The sequence below is a fragment of the Myotis yumanensis genome, unplaced genomic scaffold (assembly GCF_028538775.1).
Source record: "Myotis yumanensis isolate MYYU_CA2020_CCGP unplaced genomic scaffold, mMyoYum1.0.hap1 SCAF_2, whole genome shotgun sequence".
NCBI lineage: Eukaryota > Metazoa > Chordata > Mammalia > Chiroptera > Vespertilionidae > Myotis > Myotis yumanensis.
This window is the reverse complement of record NW_027223753.1, coordinates 114,723,325-114,741,766: the sequence shown is the minus strand read 5'-3', so window position 1 is coordinate 114,741,766 and position 18,442 is coordinate 114,723,325. Positions and strand designations below refer to the sequence as shown.

At 40.0% G+C, this 18,442-nt stretch overlaps 1 protein-coding gene across 1 annotated transcript in view; it reads left to right on the top strand.

The window, feature by feature from the left end:
• The first annotated feature begins 11,239 nt into the window (after positions 1–11,239).
• The window catches only part of CLRN1 (clarin 1), a 46,148-nt gene continuing 38,945 nt past the window's right edge, over positions 11,240–18,442 (top strand). Inside the window, exon 1 of the mRNA XM_070403494.1 lies at positions 11,240–11,492. Coding sequence (XP_070259595.1) covers positions 11,240–11,492 — 253 coding nt within the window. The remainder of the gene's footprint in view (positions 11,493–18,442) is intronic.

The following is an 18,442-nucleotide window of genomic DNA, read 5'->3' as shown; positions in this document are numbered from 1 at the left end:
TACCTCTTAAGTTAAGTTTATTCCTAGGTATCTTAATTTTTTTTTTTTTGGTGTGATGGTAAATGGGATTGCTTTTTTAGTCTCTCTTTCTGTAAGTTCACTATTGATGTATAGAAATGCCATAGATTTCTTAGCATTAATTTTGTATCCTGCTACATTGCCGAATTCATTTTTTAAGTCTAATAGTTTTTTGATGGAGACTTTAGGGTTTTTTATGTACAATACCATATCATCTGTGAATAAGGACAGTTTTACTTCTTCTTTTCCAATTTGGATGCCTTTTATTTCTTCTTCTTGTCTAATCACAATGGCTAATACTTCCAGTACTATGTTGAACAGGAGTGGTGAGAGTAGGCATACCTGTCTTGTTCCTGTTCTTAGGGGAAATGGTTTTAGTTTTTGCCCATTGAGTATGATGTTGGCTGTGTATTTGTCATATATGGCTTTTATTATGTTGAGGTATGATCCTTCTATTCCCACCTTGCTGAGAGTTTTTATCAAAAATGGGTGTTGGATTTTGTCAAATACTTTTTCTGCACCAATTGATATGACTATGTGGTTTTTATCTCTCAATTTGTTTATGTGATGTATCACATTTATTGATTTGCGGATATTGTACCATCCTTTCATCCCTGGGATAAATCCTACTTGGTCATGGTGTATGATCTTTCTGATGGACTGCTGGATCCGATTTGCTAAAATTTTGTTGAGGATTTTGGCATCTATGTTCATGAGGGATATTGGCCTGTAATTCTCTTTCATTGTGTTGTCTTTATTTGGTTTTGGTATTAGGGTGATGCTGGCTTCATAGAATGAGCTTGGAAGTGTTCCTTCTGCTTGAGTTTTTTAGAATAGTCTGAGGAGGATAGGTTTTAGTTCTTCCTTGAATGTTTGATAAAACTCCCCTGTGTAGGCGTCTGGCCCCGGGCTTTTGTTTGCTGGAAGCTTTCTAATTACTGCTTCAATTTCTTCCATAGTTATTGGCCAGTTGAGATATTTAGATTCTTCCTGATTGAGTTTTGGAAGGCTGTATTTTTCTAGGAATATGTCCATTTCCTCCAGGTTGTCCAGTTTGTTGAAATAGAGTTGTTCATAGTATTTTTTAATAATCCTTTGTATTTCTGTGGTGTCTGTTGTTATTTCTCCTCTTTCATTTCTGATTTTGTTTATTTGGGTCCTCTCTGTTTGCTTCATGGTGAGCCTGGCTAGAGGTTCATCAACCTTGTTTATCCTTTCAAAGAACCAGCTATTTGTTTTGTTGATCTTTCGTATTGTTTTTTTGGTCTCTATGTCATTTATCTCTGCTCTGATCTTTATTATTTCCTTCCTTATGCTTACACTGGGCTTTTCTTGTTACTCATTTTCTAACTCTTTGAGTTGTAGGGTTAGGTAATTTATTACCATTGTTTTTTTTTGTTTTTTTGTTTTTTTTCTGTAGGTTTGTAGAGCTATGAACTTCCCTCTCAAGACTGCTTTCACTGTGTCCCATAGGTTTTGGATTGTTGTGTTTTCATTGTCATTTGTTGCCATGATGTTTTTTATTTCTTCTTTGATCTCTCTGGTAATCCAGTCATTGTTTAATAGCATGCTATTTAGTCTCCAGGTGTTTGATTTTTTTGGATTGTTTTTATTATAGTTGATTTCCAGTTTTATGCCATTGTGATGTGAGAAGATGCTTGATATGATTTCTATCTCTTGAATTTGAAGAGACTTTGCCTGTGACCCAATATATGGTCTATCTTTGAAAATGTCCCATGTGCACTTGAGAAGAATGTATATTCTGTGGCTTTGGGGTGAAATGTTCTGAAGATGTCCATTAAGTCCATTTGATCTAGTGAGTCATTTAGGATTGATCTTTCTTTGCTTAATTTTTTGTTTAGAGGATTTGTCCAATGGTGATAGTGGGGTATTAAATTCCCCTACTATGATTGTATTGCTGTCAATCTCTCCCTTGATATCCTCCAGAAGTTTTTTTTATGTATTTGCGTGCTCCTGAATTGGGTACGTATATGTTTACCAGAGTTATTTCTTCTTGTTGGATTGCTCCCTTTAGTATTATGAAGTGGCCTTCTTTATCTCTTTTTATGTTCTTCACTTTGAGATCTAATTTGTCATATATAAGTATTGCTACCCTGGTTTTTTTTTTCATTTCCATTTGCCTGAAAAACCTTTTTCCATCCCTTCACCATCAGTCTGTGTGCGTCTTTTTTTCTGAGGTGGGTTTCCTGTAGACAGCATATATATGGGTCATGTTTTCTTAACCACTCAGTTACCCTATGTCTTTTGATTGGGACATTTAATCCATTTACATTTAAAGTTATTATTGATAGGTACTTGTTTGTAGCCATTTTTATTTTTTATCTCTGTGTTTCTTCTTCGTTTCCTATTTTTTCTTTTTACAGCAGACTGTTTAGCATTTCTTGCATTGCTGGTTTGGTGGTAATAAACTCCCGTAGACCTTTTTTGTCTGTGAAGCTCCTGATTTCACCCTCAATTCTGATAGATAGCTTTGCTGGGTACAGTATTCTTGGATTCAGACCCTTCCTTTGCATGACTTTGTATATTTCATTCCATTCCCTTCTTGCCTGATGTGTTTCTGTTGAGAAATTAGTCGCTAGTCTGATGGGGGATCCTTTGTAGGTAACTTTCTGTCTCTGTCTGGCTGCTTTTAAGATTCTTACTTTGCCGTTGGTGTTTGCCAATTTAATTATAATGTGCCTTGGTGTCGATCTTTTGGGGCTCATTTTGTTTGGGACTCTGTGAGCTTCTTGGATTTGTGTCAGTTTTTTCTTTCCTATATCAGAGAAGTTTTCTGTCATTATTTCTTCAAACAGGTTTTCTATTCCTTGCTCAGTTTCCTCTCCTTCTGGCACCCCGATTATGCAGATGTTGTTTCATTTCGTGTTGTCCCAAAGTTCTTTTAGGCTCTCCTCCTGCTTTTTAGTTTTTTTTTCTAGAAGCTGCTCTGCTTGTGTATTTTTTCCTACCTTGTCTTCTAGCTAACTGATGTGGTCCTCTGCTTCTTCTAGGCTACTGTTGATGCTTTCTATTGAGTTCTTTATAGCAGTGATGTCATTTTTCATTTCTTCTTCGTTCTTCTTTATTTCCTCTTGGTTCTTACACATATTGTTGAATTTGTCTTCCATTCTTTTCATCCACCTTATGACCATTTCTCTGAATTCTTTCTCTGACAGGTTGCTTGCCTCCATTGCCTTCATTTCGTTCACTTCCTTTTCTGGTGATGCCTGTTTTTCTTTCATATGCAGGCTGTTTCTTTGTCTCCCCATGATCTCTCTCCTCTAGGTGTCTGGTTATGTAGTTCTCTCTCTCCTGTGTTGATTTAAAGGTACAAAATAAAACACAACAAGGCACAATGCACAAGGCACTGAACACAAATGTATTCACGATACTAATAACCCTAAATAAAGGTGATCACCAGAGAAAAGAGAATTAGGGGATAAGAAAGAAAGAAGAAGAGAAAAAGAAAAAAAGAAAAAAGAGAAAAAAAGGAATGCAAAAATGAAATTGGGAAAAGGAAAAAAAAAAGTAAGAGAGAAAAGAAAGAGCATGAAATAGAAGAGGGGAAAATACTACTTATTTGGGGAGAAAACTCCAATAGAACAGCCACTAATCCCAACAAATGCCAGCAACAAATACCTAGAGAGGAATGCAAACTACAAACAACAACTAATATCAAGCCAGGCAAGGGAAAACAGAAGCAAAACATAACCAAAAACAAAACAAAAAAACAAAAAGGAAAAGTGAAACAATCTCACAAAGATGCATAAAAAAACCAATATATTCAACAATCAAGCAAACAACAACAAAACTACAGAGAAAAAAATTTGAATAGTGAAGAAAGAGAAGAGAGAGGTGTGTGTGGACTTAGAGCAGGGGATTTGAAATTAGATATATAAGTAGGGTGAAATTTTAACAGGGGGTAAAAAGAAGGAATAGGGAAAATCTAAAGCAGGAATAGGGTAAGAGAAACAGGACAACAAAAGGGAAAAAGTGAGGAAGTGAGTGTTGGCATAAAGGTAAAGTTGAGATAGAGTAAAATGATGCTACAGGAAAGATGAAAATAGAATGCAGAACACTAATCCCAAAATAAAGAGAAAATAAAATGACACTTTAAAAAAAAAAAACGTAAAATAGTAGTAGTAATAATACTGATTAAAAATAAAAATGTAAAGGAACCAAGATGGCGGCATAGGTAAACACTGGAGACTGCTGCCGCAAACAACCACTTCAGAAATACAACTAAAAGACGGAACAGACATCACCCTGAACCACAGGAATGCTGGGTGAAGAGAGACTCTTCAACTAGAAGGAAAAAGAACAGCAAACCGAGGCTCAGAGGCGGAGCAGTGTGGAAAATACAAAGGTACCGAGGTGCGCGCGCAAAGCGGGCTGGTGGCTGAGGGCACGGTTGTCGTTTTCAGCCTGGAGGGAGTGTCAGACTCTGGGCTCCAGATCCGGGCGAGTCTCTAGGGACTCAGACTCAGACGGGAGAAGCGGGATTGTCCGGCATCAGTTGGAATTTGAGGGCAGCTTTCTCTCCGAGGTTTGCAGCGGCTGCCGGGGTTCTGAGAAGCAGAGCCTCTGGGAACGGGACTGAGAGCAGCCATAACTGCTCCCTCCACCAACCCTGTTGATCCCACCCCGCCCAAGCCCTGCCCAGAGCCATTTGCTGGATCGCCTCAGGCAAAGGCTAGATTAGCATCTTCCCAGAGGACAGAAGTTTTCCACAAGCTGATTCTCACAGCCAGTCGGCCTGGTGGTCAAATCCCTCAGTATTAACTACAACAATCAAGGCTTAAGTAGAACAAGACTGCGCACAAAGACCACAAGGGGGTGCACCAAGAAAGCATAAAAGATGTGGAGACAAAAAAACATGACAGAAATGGAGGATATGGAGCTAAAAAACGCAATTTTGAGGGCTTGCAATAAACTTGTGGAGAGCCTCACAAAAACTAATGAGAACCTTGGTGCTAGGATAAAGAAACTAGAAAGTAAGCATACACGGACTGAAATAAAGAATATTATACCCAATAGCAGACCAGAGGAGCACAAGAATCAAGCCAAAGATTTGAAATTCGAAGAAGCAAAAAACACCCAACCGGAAAAGCAAAATGAAAAAAGAATCCGAAAATACGAAGATAGTGTAAGGAGCCTCTGGGACAGCTTCAAGCGCACTAATATCAGAATTATTGGGGTGCCAGAAGATAAGAGACAGCAAGATATTGAAAACCTATTTGAAGAAATAATGGCAGAAAACTTTCCCCACCTGTTGAAAGAAATGGACTTACAGGTCCAAGAAGTGCAGAGAACCCCAAACAAAAGGAATCCAAAGAGGACCACACCAAGACACATCATCATTAAAATGCCAAGAGCAAAAGACAAAGAGAGAATCTTAAAAGCAGCAAGAGAAAGAGACTCAATTACCTACAAGGGAGTACCCATACGACTGTCAGCTGATTTCTCAACAGAAACTTTGCAGGCCAGAAGGGAATGGCAAGAAATATTCAAAGTGCTGAATACCAAGAACCTACAACCAAGATTACTTTATCCAGCAAAGCTATCATTCAGAATTCAAGGTCAGATAAAGAGCTTCACAGATAAGGAAAAGCTAAAGGAGTTCATCACCACTAAACCAGTATTATACGAAATGCTGAAAGGTATCCTTTAAGAAGAGGAAGAAGAAAAAGGTAAAGATACAAATTGTGAACAACAAACATGCATCTATCAACAAGTGAATCTAAGAATCAAGTGAATAAATAATCTGATGTACAGAATGAACTGGTGATTATAATGAATCAGGGACATAGAAAGGGAATGGGCAGACTATTCTTGGGGGGGAAAGGGGAATGGGAGATGCAGGAAGAGACTGGACAAGGATCGTGCACCTATGGATGAGGACAGTGGGTGGGGAGTGAGGGCGGAGGGTGGGGTGGGAACTGGGAGGAGGGGAGTTATGGGGGGGGGGGGGGGAAAGAGGAACAAATGTAATCTGAACAATAAAGATTTAATTAAAAAAAATAAAGTTTGATAATCCAAAAAATAAAAATAAAAATAAAATAAAAATGTAATAATTAAAAAGGTAAAGTCAAGTGAGGAAAAAAGAAAAAAAATTTAATTTCTTAAGTAAAAGATGAAAAAAAATAAAAATAAAAATGTGCAGTAGTGAAGGTCATTTACTTCCTCTACTGTTCTGTTTGGCACATCTGTTTCCTAGTCAGGACAGTATTGAAGTTCCCTGAGTTCCACTGCTCCTCAGTGTGGTAGGCCACAGTCCTGATTTTCAAGCAGGCAGTACTTTGTTTCTTATGCTCCTTTATTTGTGTTTACACAAGAGTCAATTTGTGATTCAACCCCTGGTGGCAGTGTTTCTGGATTGACCTCCGGGTCTATAGGTCCTCTCTAGCTAGTGTTTAGATTTTGTTTTCCTTGTGGCACTTAATACTGGTTTGGGGGAATGGGCTGCCCCAGAGCTGGTTTTCTGATCTTTATTCCTTGCTCTGATCCCCAGGTTCCACAAAAACAACTTTCCCCTGCAGTTTCTTAGAATGTCCCCAATTGGGTGATCCTATGTATTGGGCTTAATAATCAAAAGCAAGGTTTTAAAGAGGAAGAGAGAGAGAGAGAGAGAGAGAGAAGAGCCAGAGTAAGTGCACAAACTCCGGGGCTGCGGTGCAAGTCTGTGCAGTCTTTTTTCCCCTTGGGTCTAAGCAGCCGGCACACTGTTAAAATTTTTAGGCTGCCTTTTTGCGCCCAGTTCAGCTATGGGTTGCTTTTTAGAGTTCCCTTCTGTTAGCAGCCCTGCAGATCCCCTTCCACATTTGCGGATCACACCAGCCCCAGCGGCCGGGGACTTTTCTGGGCACAGACTTCCCTGGATCCTCCAGATCCTGCCATGCGCATTTCTCTCTCGTGCCCTGACCACAGACCTCATCTTATCCCAGGCGAAATCTGACCTTTCCGTGGGGGTGCAGAGCCACTCCGAATCCACGTGCTCACGCCGCTTGGGTACCGGTGTTCCCGGGATTTTCAGGCTTCTGACAAAATCCACTCTCCCCTTCAAGATGGCAAGGTCTCCATGTCAGAGCCGGTCGCTCAGGGAGGGATCCCAGCAGCAGTGGAAGCTGTCTGATCAGGGGAACCCAGTCTGGCACCCCCCACAGTCCCCTGGAGTATAGCTGTCCCTCAACTCACAAACACTCCCCGAGCGACCACACATTCTCCCTTCGTTCTCTCACTCACGCACTATCTTGCAGTCCGCCTTCCTGTTGGCAGCCATTTTTTCTCTCAAAGCTCAATTTTAATCTCTTAATCCACCCCAACAGTTCAGTGGAGGAAATGGTTTCTCTGGTTAAAAATAATTTGAAAATCACCTATGGAGCCAGACCACTCTTTTCTTAAATGAGTAAAATAAATGCCCCCCAAATGAAGGAATTCTTGATTTAATGATGGACTTGGACCCAGAACCTGGATCACATCTTTCTCTCAGTGCTCTCTCCACACCAGACCATGCTGTCTCTTACACAGAGGGAGCAACTCAGGTGAGAATTCCCATGCCTTTGGAGTGGAGCCTTTTTGGGGAAGTTTTTGTTTTTGAATGACTATAAGGAAAATCCAACTTAGTGTGAGAAGAGGCATAAAGACACAGTCCTCAATTATATATACCCTTTTTCTGTATTCTCCCTAGGCACACTTAAGGATTATGTCATCATCCAGAACCTGAAAGGGTCATGGGGGAGGATGGAAAGGCCTAGTTCCATTTTCTTATGTCACCAAATGTATTGCTATTAGGATTGTGAGAAGATTTCTGTAGCATGCTTGGTGAAAACTTGCTGACATTAATGACTCAAATTCTCAGAGCGACTGCAAGGAAAATGGTGTCATCACTGTCATTCAATACATTTAAGATGAAGTTTCATGGGAAGGCTGTCAGGCACAATGACTGCCAGGCTCTATTATATCACTCCCAGGGGGTGGATCACACACACTACTCTGCAGCTTGTGGGTGGGTGGTATGGAATTTTGAAAAGAAGCTGTACAGAGGGGAGATGAGGTGGGCGTAGGACCCAAGGGGGCCGCCTCACAATCAGGAGACACTACCGGTGACATTCATTTGATGACTGAAGGTAAATCTCTGATCCAGAGCCTCGTCTTGAATGTCCCCTCTCAGGACATTTCAACAAGATCATGCTCTGGGTGCTGAACAAAATTCAGGAAAGTTTGAGCTACAAAGGATAGTGTAAATTTATTAATTTGCAATGAGAATATTCTCCTCTAGTGACTAGACATTCTTGTCTCCTTGCATCCCAGCACGAGATCGCTGCCAAGCCCACAAGGCAGCCTGTGAGGAGGGGAAGTGCCCCGGTTCTCAGCCCTGGCTGCACACTGCAATCACCTGAGGCCATACTCTGAAGTCGAACAAATCTAAGTCTCAGGGACTAGGACCCAGACAGCAATAGTTTTAAAATCTCAAGTGATTCCAATGAACAGCCAGGTTAGAGCTGAGAGGTCTTCAGGCCTCATCCTTTCCACACAGGGTCCATGCTCTTGTATGCGATAGACCAATGTGGTTTGGTTTTGTATTTTTAAGTTGGGAACAGATACAGGTTTGACATTTTTTTTAACTTGCCAAGCAATTTAATTAAAAATTAAATTGCCATTATTTCATGAAAGAAAAAAATCTTAACAGAAAATATTAGAAAGGACACGATTTCACGATAAAAGATTAACTCACTATGCTGTGTTTCTTTTTCTCACTTTAAACTGATGCAGACTTAAGAACGGGTGTCATCTAATTGCTCTCAGCAGTCACAGGGAGGGCTTCTCTTCCTGCGCAGCCTAAAGACATTTGGCAAGGTTTTGGTTCATTAAACCGCTGTCCTATGCTAACTACCCCCAACCCCCTTAGCACTCTCATTTCTGTAAAGGTGTTAATATTATTGATTAAGTTGTAGGTAATTTCTGCTTCCAGGCTTGGAAATGTTGTCTCTTCCCATTACAGAATATGTTGATTTAATTAGAACTCTCCTTGGATATTTTAAATTAAGGTTTCTGGATTGAATGTGGCACATATACCTCCAGATAACTGCTGGTACTCCCTTGTTTTCAGTGTACAATGATGATAATTAGTCTAAATCTAGTGGATAATGAATTGGGAGGCCGAATAACCTGTGATGAGTTGTTTATTCTGTGTCAAGTTACATGCAATAAAGTCTTACTTATATCCTAACCCTAATTTTGAGTTCCCCTTTTGAATCTTGTGTATGCCCCATTCTTTTGAGGCCATGTTTTGTGTTGTCCCCTCCTCCTGTGAAGGGACCTTGGCATTCTTGAATCAGTTCTACCCTTAGCAGTATATCTTTAACAAGACAGCTTGTAGCAAGAGAGGATAGCTGTGCCCCAAAGTCCAAGACTATATCTTAAAATTCCCCTCCAAGCACACACAACCTAGAGATCCATCGATGCTGCCAATGTGTGAAATAAATCTTCATGTATTGACGTCTTCTAAGCTGCAATGCTTCACAATGGATCAAGAGGACAGAAGCTAGCATAAGCATGTGCTTTTGACCAACTGGGGAAATTTTATTTGCAAACATTTCTGTTCTCCAAGCACCCAAGATGTATAACTAGCAGAGGGCTACTCTGTCCTTGTTAACTCCCAGTTCAACCCAACCCCAACTGAAGAGCTTGCATTTCCTCAAGGTCATGGGCTGCTTAGAATAGCACATATACTTCAGAATTAAACCTGAATTTGAATTTAGCTCCTCTACTCTCTTGAGCAAGTTGCTTTATCTCTCTGAGCCTCAGTTTCATTATCTTTAAAATGAGATATCATCATCTTGACTACCACCACCACCATCATTTTCATTACCATTTATATGGTAACTATGAGAATTAAATTAGATAATTTAGGTAAAATAGTTAGCAAGGTGGCCAGACATATGAAGTTTTTACCAAAAGTTAAGAACTTTTGTCCTAAATGTTAAGAATTCTTTGTAGGTCAGAGCCTAGCACAATAATGTGGCATACAATAGATATTCAGTAAACACCCCTCCCACCCTCACCCCGCCCCCCATATCTGTGTGCAAGAACAGGAATCTCATTGGAAATTGGATTTAAAAGCTGTCACTGAATTCTGAATTTTAGTCTTCAGATCTTGAAAATTTAATCAAACTCACCTGCTATTTAATCTCACTTATGACTTTGTCTTTTTACTCCCTAACCAATTACCTCTGCTGGGACCCTTGTTTTTCTGTGGCAAATTCTTAGAACCTCCCATCTGACCACAGTCTCTTCTTCTCATGACCATGCGCTTATCTTCTTTACAGATTCTGATACTGCTCAGACATAATAATACCCCCTTACTATTGTCCTGAAACAGCCAAATATTTGAAAGAAAAGCATTTAGAAACCTAGATATTTGTAACTACATCTCCATATTTTCGTTTGCCAGGAAAAACTTGAATCAAATTTTCCATTGACACATTGGTTCTAAATCATAGATCTGGGAGAAAACAAAAAAGCTAGGAGGACAAGCCCTGGTGGTTGGTGTAGAGCACTTCACATCCATGCAGGACCCAATTCAAGCCGGTATTTTGTCCTGCTACAATGATCATTTTTCAAAATCAGTTAACACCAACCAATAAATAGACACGTCCTTTCCACCTCTGCAAAGATTCCTCTTCTGTCCCACTAAAAAAATACCCCCCCCACACACACAGAAAACCAAACTCACAAAAATAAAAACACACAATACATGAACTTCTCAAGTTGCTGAAAATTTACCATAGGAAACAAGCCTGTTTCTGAAAGTTTCAACTCACCTAATCAGACAAAAGGCTGAAGAAAGGGGGGCATTTATCAAGTTACTCGGAGGACTCCATCTGTTATCTTAGACCTTTGTTACCAAGGGACACCGGAGGAGATACTCAAGGCAGTTTGAAAGAGTTTTATTTTACAGATTCTTAGTCCAAAGATTTCAAATTAGAGAGAAGTAGAAGCAAAAAAGGAGAAAAGACAAGTAAATGTGCTGAAGAAGCCTTCTATGGCATTCTGCTGGCATTTCACCTGGCCGCAGCCCCTGGCGACAAAGCTCCTCTTCAGCTGCGTTCCGTCTGTTCAGCTTCTATAATCAATGCAGTCAAAGGGACAGTCGGGTCGCTTCTCATCACTCACAAGGTCTTATTTTTGAACTTCACCCTCACAAAGTCCACTTCTCATTATGCCAAACCAACAGAAGAAAGTCATTTTTTGCATGGCGGGGGTGTTAAGCTTCGTGTGCGCCCTTGGAGTTGTGACAGCCCTGGGGACACCGTTGTGGATCAAAGCCACCTTCCTCTGCAAAACAGGGGCTCTGCTGGTTAACGCCTCGGGGCAGGAGCTGGACAAGTTCATGGGGGAGATGCAGTACGGGCTCTTTCATGGAGAGGGCGTGAGGCAGTGCGGACTAGGAGTGCGGCCCTTTCGGTTCTCATGTAAGTAGGAACTGCATTTTGTTTAATATCTTAGGCACGCTCCTCCAAGGATTGCAGGAAATCATTTTTAAGAGCCTTGTCCTGTCTATTGCAGGACTTTTTATACAGGTATGAACCACTTGAAATACCTAAGACTCTTCTGAGTCATCTCTTCTCCCTACTTTTTATTTTGTGTTAATTTTATTGATTATTTCATCCCTGCTATTTTTATCATGACAACATATAGTTAATGAATGGCTATAGTGTTAAACTTTTTGCAAAGAAAAATTTTTTTATTGAATATTAATATTTACATAAGAAATTATGGGGTCTTGTTAAAAAGGGAGGGGCTTAGAAATGATTTTCATTTTGTTCTTTAAAAAAGAGTCAGCCAGTGCTGTGGGCTCCTTAATCAAGCCTCGCTGCTTTCTACCCCACTCATGACTTTGTTTCCTGTCCACTCTCCTTTATCCTTGCAAGGTCCTCTCCTGCTCATGAATACTTTTTTAAACCAATTTGGAATCACTTGGCTATAGAAATTTAAAGCAATCAGCTGTAGTAACTAGGAGATAAATAGTTGCCTATTTAGTATAGAAAGTTTTCACGTGATTGACTTTCAAATCAAGTAGAGAATGTGAGACAGATTTCCTCTCACAATTTTTGTGAAATGGAAGTGTTATCCTCAATATTTATAACCTGTTTATCTTAAGAAGAGAACTTCTTAAAAATTACCATGTGAATAGGCAACTCATTAAATGAATTAATAAGAAATCATTTGTTATATCTTTCACAACACACATGTAGATATTATTATTTCAAAAGGGCTGGTTTGGAACAATCCTATGAAGACACAACCAGTAATTTAGTGCATAAATCACTCCTCAGGAAAGGAGGTTGCCAATGAGGCATTGAGAGTGAATTATTATTTTGTCTGGGTATTTTTTTCACCAGCATAGTTAGAGGCTAGACTAATTGAATTTATTATTAACATGTGCAGTGTCTAATGAAACTTCTGAGCTGATCTATTCATATCTCTGCAACACTCCTTACAACTTCTCAGCAGTCATTGGCCACCAACCTTCCTCTCACATAGCGAGTTCATAAGTGATAGGAATTTTCATAGGGTGCCAGCGATTCCCCAAGGATTAGTCTTCAGCTTTTCAAGACATTCCTATACACTAGATTTTATGAAGTGGATACCAACTCTTTTTACTGAATGGCTTCAGCTTATTAAGGTAATGGAGCTGTTAGAGTTGCTTAGCTTTCTTTGAGGGGGCGGGGGAATGGCAGAGAACAAAGCAGAATGCCACATGATTTGCAACGTATTATAAAATAAATAAAAAAAAATGAGTGAGGTGATTAACCATGAGTTGCTGGCAGCTTAAAGCAGGAGTAAAGCTTCTCACAGACGACTTTAGACAAAAAGCAGGGAGCATACAATGAGGTTCCTGGAGTCTGCATTTTCTACAGAGAAATGTTTCAAAAACAATGTTTCCTGAATGCTTATTAGACACTAAGCACTATGCACATTTTCTCCCATTTAACCCTCACTCAGCCACATTTCTCTGTGATTCAATGGCAGACAGTTATGGCTGTGTTCTGTGCTTGTCTTGTCTCAGATGAAGTTGGTCCAATCAGGCATCCCTCCCTTTGCTTTCTGTGAGGACTCGGAGCTGGTGGGCTTAAACAATACTCTCCCCTATCTCACAAAGTTGCATTAATCCCTTATTTTCCCCCAGCCTAGTGAAGAAAATTTTATATTTGCTTGTTCTGTGGTGACAACCCTTTCCATATACTATCCCAGACTCGTTAACACCTCATTCATTTCTGAGGCCCAGTGAAATGTACTTACAGTATAACTTTTTCTGTCTAAGCAGAAAAGTATCCTTTCAATGGAACATGAGAGAAAGTTGGGAAAACTGTAGAATAAATAGATCCAATAGACTCCCTAAAAGGCATAATGCTCATTTAAATAAACATCCTCTCGGAGTGTTAAAAACTTCCTAATCAATGTGCCTCAGGACACACCCAGTGTATACTCTCAGTGCAATAGAGCTTCTTGGTCCATAGCTTCCCATTCAAAATGCCAGCACCCTGTCTAGGGTGTTCCATAACATTCCCTTGAAAGGAAAGAGCTCTCTTATATTCTTCCTGATAGGAAAGTATAGCCCTGATCACATAAAAGAATCAGAGCCCAACCCTGTCTTCTCAATAACAGCTTCCTTAGAGCAAAATCCAGGGCCGCCAAAAAGCTCAAAGTGGATGATTCTTTTGTTTCTTCGAATTCAACTTAAATATAGAGTACACCTCATTTCCCAGAACTTTCCTCTTTTTCCTTTTCCCTTTAGAAAGTTATTAAGCAAACATCTGGATTTGCAGAAACTTTCCAGTGTAGCCGGAGTGGAAAAGGTACTCATCAACGTATCAGTAATTTTATGGCCAGTTTTCTTCGTGGTCATGTTATCACCAGTTGATATGCATGTATATTTCAGTTTTGTTGGATTGCTAAATGCTACCTTGTTTACCAAACTTTTCATTTAGATCAGCATTGGCCAACAGAAATGTAATGCAAGCCATAAATACAAGCCACATATGTAATTTCAAATGTTCTAGTAGCCATATTAGAAAAAACCGTAAAAGGAAACAAGTGAAATAAATTTTAACGACATATTTTCTGTAACTCAAGATGTCCAGAATACTGTCAATTTAACTGTTAAAAAAGTAGTGAGCTATTTTACTTTTGTTTGGTGCTAAATCTTGGAAGTGTGGTGTGCATGTTGCACGTACAACACATCTCAACTCAGACCAGCCATAGTTAAAGTGTTCACTAGCCATTTTGATGTAGCTAATAGCTGTCACGCTGGAGAGTGCAAATCTAGATGGAGATTTGCTCTCAATAAATTGGGCATTGACGGTGTCTATATTCTAAATGAATTTTTGCTTGTTTCTCTACAAGGTTATGTGTGTTATTTTTATGTGCAATGTATGTGTAACTTTTAAAACCCAGATATATGATATAACATGAGGATGAAGACTAGGCCAGAAAAATAGTTAGGCAATGTTGTCATTTTTGTTCTTATTATATGGTCCTATTGACTACTCTATCACTTTTAATTATAACAAGAATATTCCCTGCCAGCATGCACAGCTATGCTGGGAAAACTTCTGCCTCATTTACTCTGGCCAGTTCTCATCCATTTATGGGTCAGTGGTTCATTTTCTAGAGGTCACCAGCACTCATGCCTAACATGCAATTTCATTCATTATAATGAAGAACTGTTTTCCTTTCAAGGCAACACAAGTGGTGGGCTTAATTTTTCCTGATATGTCACCTCTAAATTTTTAATGATGATTTTAAACTCTAAATATGCCATCAAGACAAAAACTGCCAGTTTTGTGTTCAGTGTGTGTGGGTAGGTTTCTGCTTTGGTGGTTTGAAACACTGCAGAGCATTATCAAAATATGATACCCAAGAATCACATGGTATCAATCATTCCTAGATACGCCAATCTGTTCATTGCCAAGAAAGTTAAATGAGCTGGTAAAACATATGGAATCTCTTTTTTTTTGGGGGGGGGGATGTGAAAAATAAAATTTAACCAATCACGTATCACAGCTTGCTACTTCAGTCATACAAAGCATTTTAATTTAATGATTGAAACTTTGTAGAAAGCTTAACAGAGGCTTAGATTTTCATATTTTAAGCAGAGTTTCTTTACCAAATAAGCATATGTTCCAGACTGCAGAGGGAATGTTGAGACTACTTCTATGAGCAAGCAGGTGGCTTCTCAAACATATTTGGGGCAGAAGAGTTGGGATTCTGGATCTCTGCCACTCTGTTGCCATGGTCTCCGCAGTATGACTGCTGTCTCCTGCTAACCCGCCTGCACCCTCCCCATTACCTTGCCAAACCACACAGAGCTACAAAGGTCTTTGATGTACCTTCTTCTAATAATTGTACCTGTCTCTCCTCCCTTCCTTAGTGTGTGGCTTGTGTGGAAGCAGGCTTGTGGGGGTGGAACGGAAGCCTATGGAGTTCACCTGGTAAGACTACCTGGTGGGATGAATGGGGAAAGGAAGCAGCTTGCATCATTTCACCTAGCCTACATGGGCCCTCCTGCCTTTTAGCTCCAGGCCCTAATGTTTAGTCTCACTCACCCATAAAAACAGGCCAGCAGCCCACAGGCATGGCTCAGTGGTTGAGGGTTGACCTAGGAACCAAGAGGTCACAGTTCAATTCCCTGTCGGGGGGTGCATTCCCAGGTTGCAGGCTCAATCCCCAATGTGGGGCATGCAGGAGGCAGCCAATCAATGATTCTATATCATCACTGATGTTTCTATCTCTATTTCCCTCTCCCTTCCTCTCTGAAATCAATAAAAATATATTAAAAAAACACACACAAAAAACAGTCCAGCAAATGGAGGTTTTGTTTTCCTTCCATTGGGAAAAAAAGTGATTAGTAGAATAGAAGAGAGTATTGTTTAAGAAGCACTAGTGTAAAGTTCAAACTCTCAATGACCTGTATAATGTGGGACTGACACCCTAGGAAAGGTCCTTCCAGCTTTAAAACTTTATGACCCTTCTAGTCTCTGCCTCACAAAGCCTTTGTTGGCAGACTTTAGCCCATCATTGGAAATGGTGGTTTTGTGTGCCTTTGCTCTTTGGTCCTCAAAGCTAATAGTTCTTAAAGTATTCTGAAATACCTACCACTTGTCAGGACCTAAATGAATTTCATTACCAGTGAATGTTTCTCCCTCCTTCTTCCCCCCATAGTAACCTTTTACTGTTTGTGTAAAAAATTGCAGGTAAAAAAAGGAGAAAATGGATGAGATGCTTTGGAAAACTAGGGAGATACACTAATTGGTTCCAGAGAGAAGTAGCAGCCACAAACATTCAATTTAGATGGTGCTATTGAGAAAGCAAAAAAGGAAGATCAAAAAATAGCAAGAGGCTGATCTTTTACTACCTCCTTTTTTTTCTTCCTCCATTTTTTTCTAGAAATTCCTCTTCCATCCTCACTGAAAAATCCTTCTTTCCTGAATCTGACGTGTTAAGCTGAAAATGGCAAGAAGTTAGGAATGACCATCCTATATAATAAAAGAGAAACATGTAAATTGACCATCCCTCTGCTATGCTCACCAGCCAATCAGGAGTGAGTATGCAAATTAACCCGCCAAAGATGGTGGGTTAATTTGCATATGCAGGTGTCATGCACCCCAGAAGGCGAGGCCGGCCATGCCTAGCCATGCCCGCGGGCTCCCAAGAACTTTGCCGGCGGAGAGTAGAGCAGGAGAGTGGGAGGTTTGGAGGACTTGGCAGAGCAGGAGGCCCGTGGACATAGAGCAGAGCGAGAGAGAGGGCAGCTTGGAAGGCGTGGCTCCCTCTGTCACCCCAGTTTCCTCCTCACAGCTATGGAAACTGACAGCAGGGAGGAGGAAGTTCCATCCCCACAGAATCAGCCAGAATCACCCCTTGGTCAGACAGCTTTCAGCGGCCTGACAGCCAGGACTCTCATTCACCTGCATCTCAAACCGTGACAGTAGAGAGATGGGACTATGTCTAAAGGACAACTGTTGATACAATGTAGCTCTGCAGCCAAAAGATGCCGGCATTATCAACAGAAAATGTCTGAAGAGCAACGTGCATTTGATCTTGAAAGAAGGCGGCACCTGTGACAGAATGTGGCGCCTTATCAGCAAAAATGGAGTACATGAGGATGCAATTCTCAAAAATAGTTGTGGTGGAATGACTGTTAGATGTGAATTTTGCCTATCACTAAATTTCTCTGATGAAAAACCATCCAATGGGAAATTTACTCGATGTTGTAGCAAAGGGAAAGTCTGTCCAAATGATATACATTTTCCAGATTACCTGGCATATTTACAAAGATTAATGACAAATGAAGATTCTGACAGTAAAAATTTCTTGGCAAATATTCGTTCCATAAATAGTTCTTTTGCTTTTGCTTCTATGGGTGCAAATATTGCATCGCCATCAGGATATGGGCCATACTGTTTTAGAATACATGGACAAGTTTATCACCGTACTGGAACTTTCCATCCTTTGGATGGTATTTCTCAGAAGTTTGCTCTACTCTATATTTTGGATATAGCCAAAGCTACAAGTAAAAGATTAGCAATGCCAGAAAACGAGGGCTACTCAGAAAGACTCACGATCAACATCAACAACCTCATGCATGAAATAAATGAATTAACAAAATCATAAAAGATGCTACATGAGGTAGAAAAGGAAGCCAAAACTGAAGCAGCAGCAAAAGGTATTGCTCTCACAGAAGTAACAATGGCAATTAAATACGATTGTAACAGTGACCCAGGTAGCCTGTGTAACCAAGGTTTCCACATGGTGAAAAAGGCTGGGGAACAGATATTGCATTAAGACTCAGAGACAACAGTGTAATCAACAATAATACTAGACAAAATCTAAGGACGCGAGTCACACAAATGCAGTATTATGGATTTCATCTCTCTGTGCGGGACACGTTCAATCCTATTTTAAATGCAGGAAAATTAACTCAACAGTTTATCATGGATTCATATTTAAAAAAAAATGGAGGCCAATTGGATAAATTTCACCAAAGCAAACCAATCTAAGTTGAGAGTTGAAAAATATAGTGGTTTGATGGATTATCTCAAATCTAGATCTGAAAATGACAATGTGCTGATTGGTAAGATGATAATACTTCCATCATCTTCTGAGGGTAGTCCCAGAAATATGCAGCAGCGATATCAGGATGCTATGGCAATTGTCACGAAGTATGGCAAGCCCGATTTATTCGTAACCATGACATGCAACCCCAAATGGGCAGATATTGCAAACAATTTACAACGCTGGCAAAAAGTTGAAAACAGACCTGACTTGGTAGCCAGAGTTTTAAATATTAAGCTGAATGCTCTTTTAAATGATATCTGTAAATTTCATTTATTTGGCAAAGTAATAGCTAAAATTCATG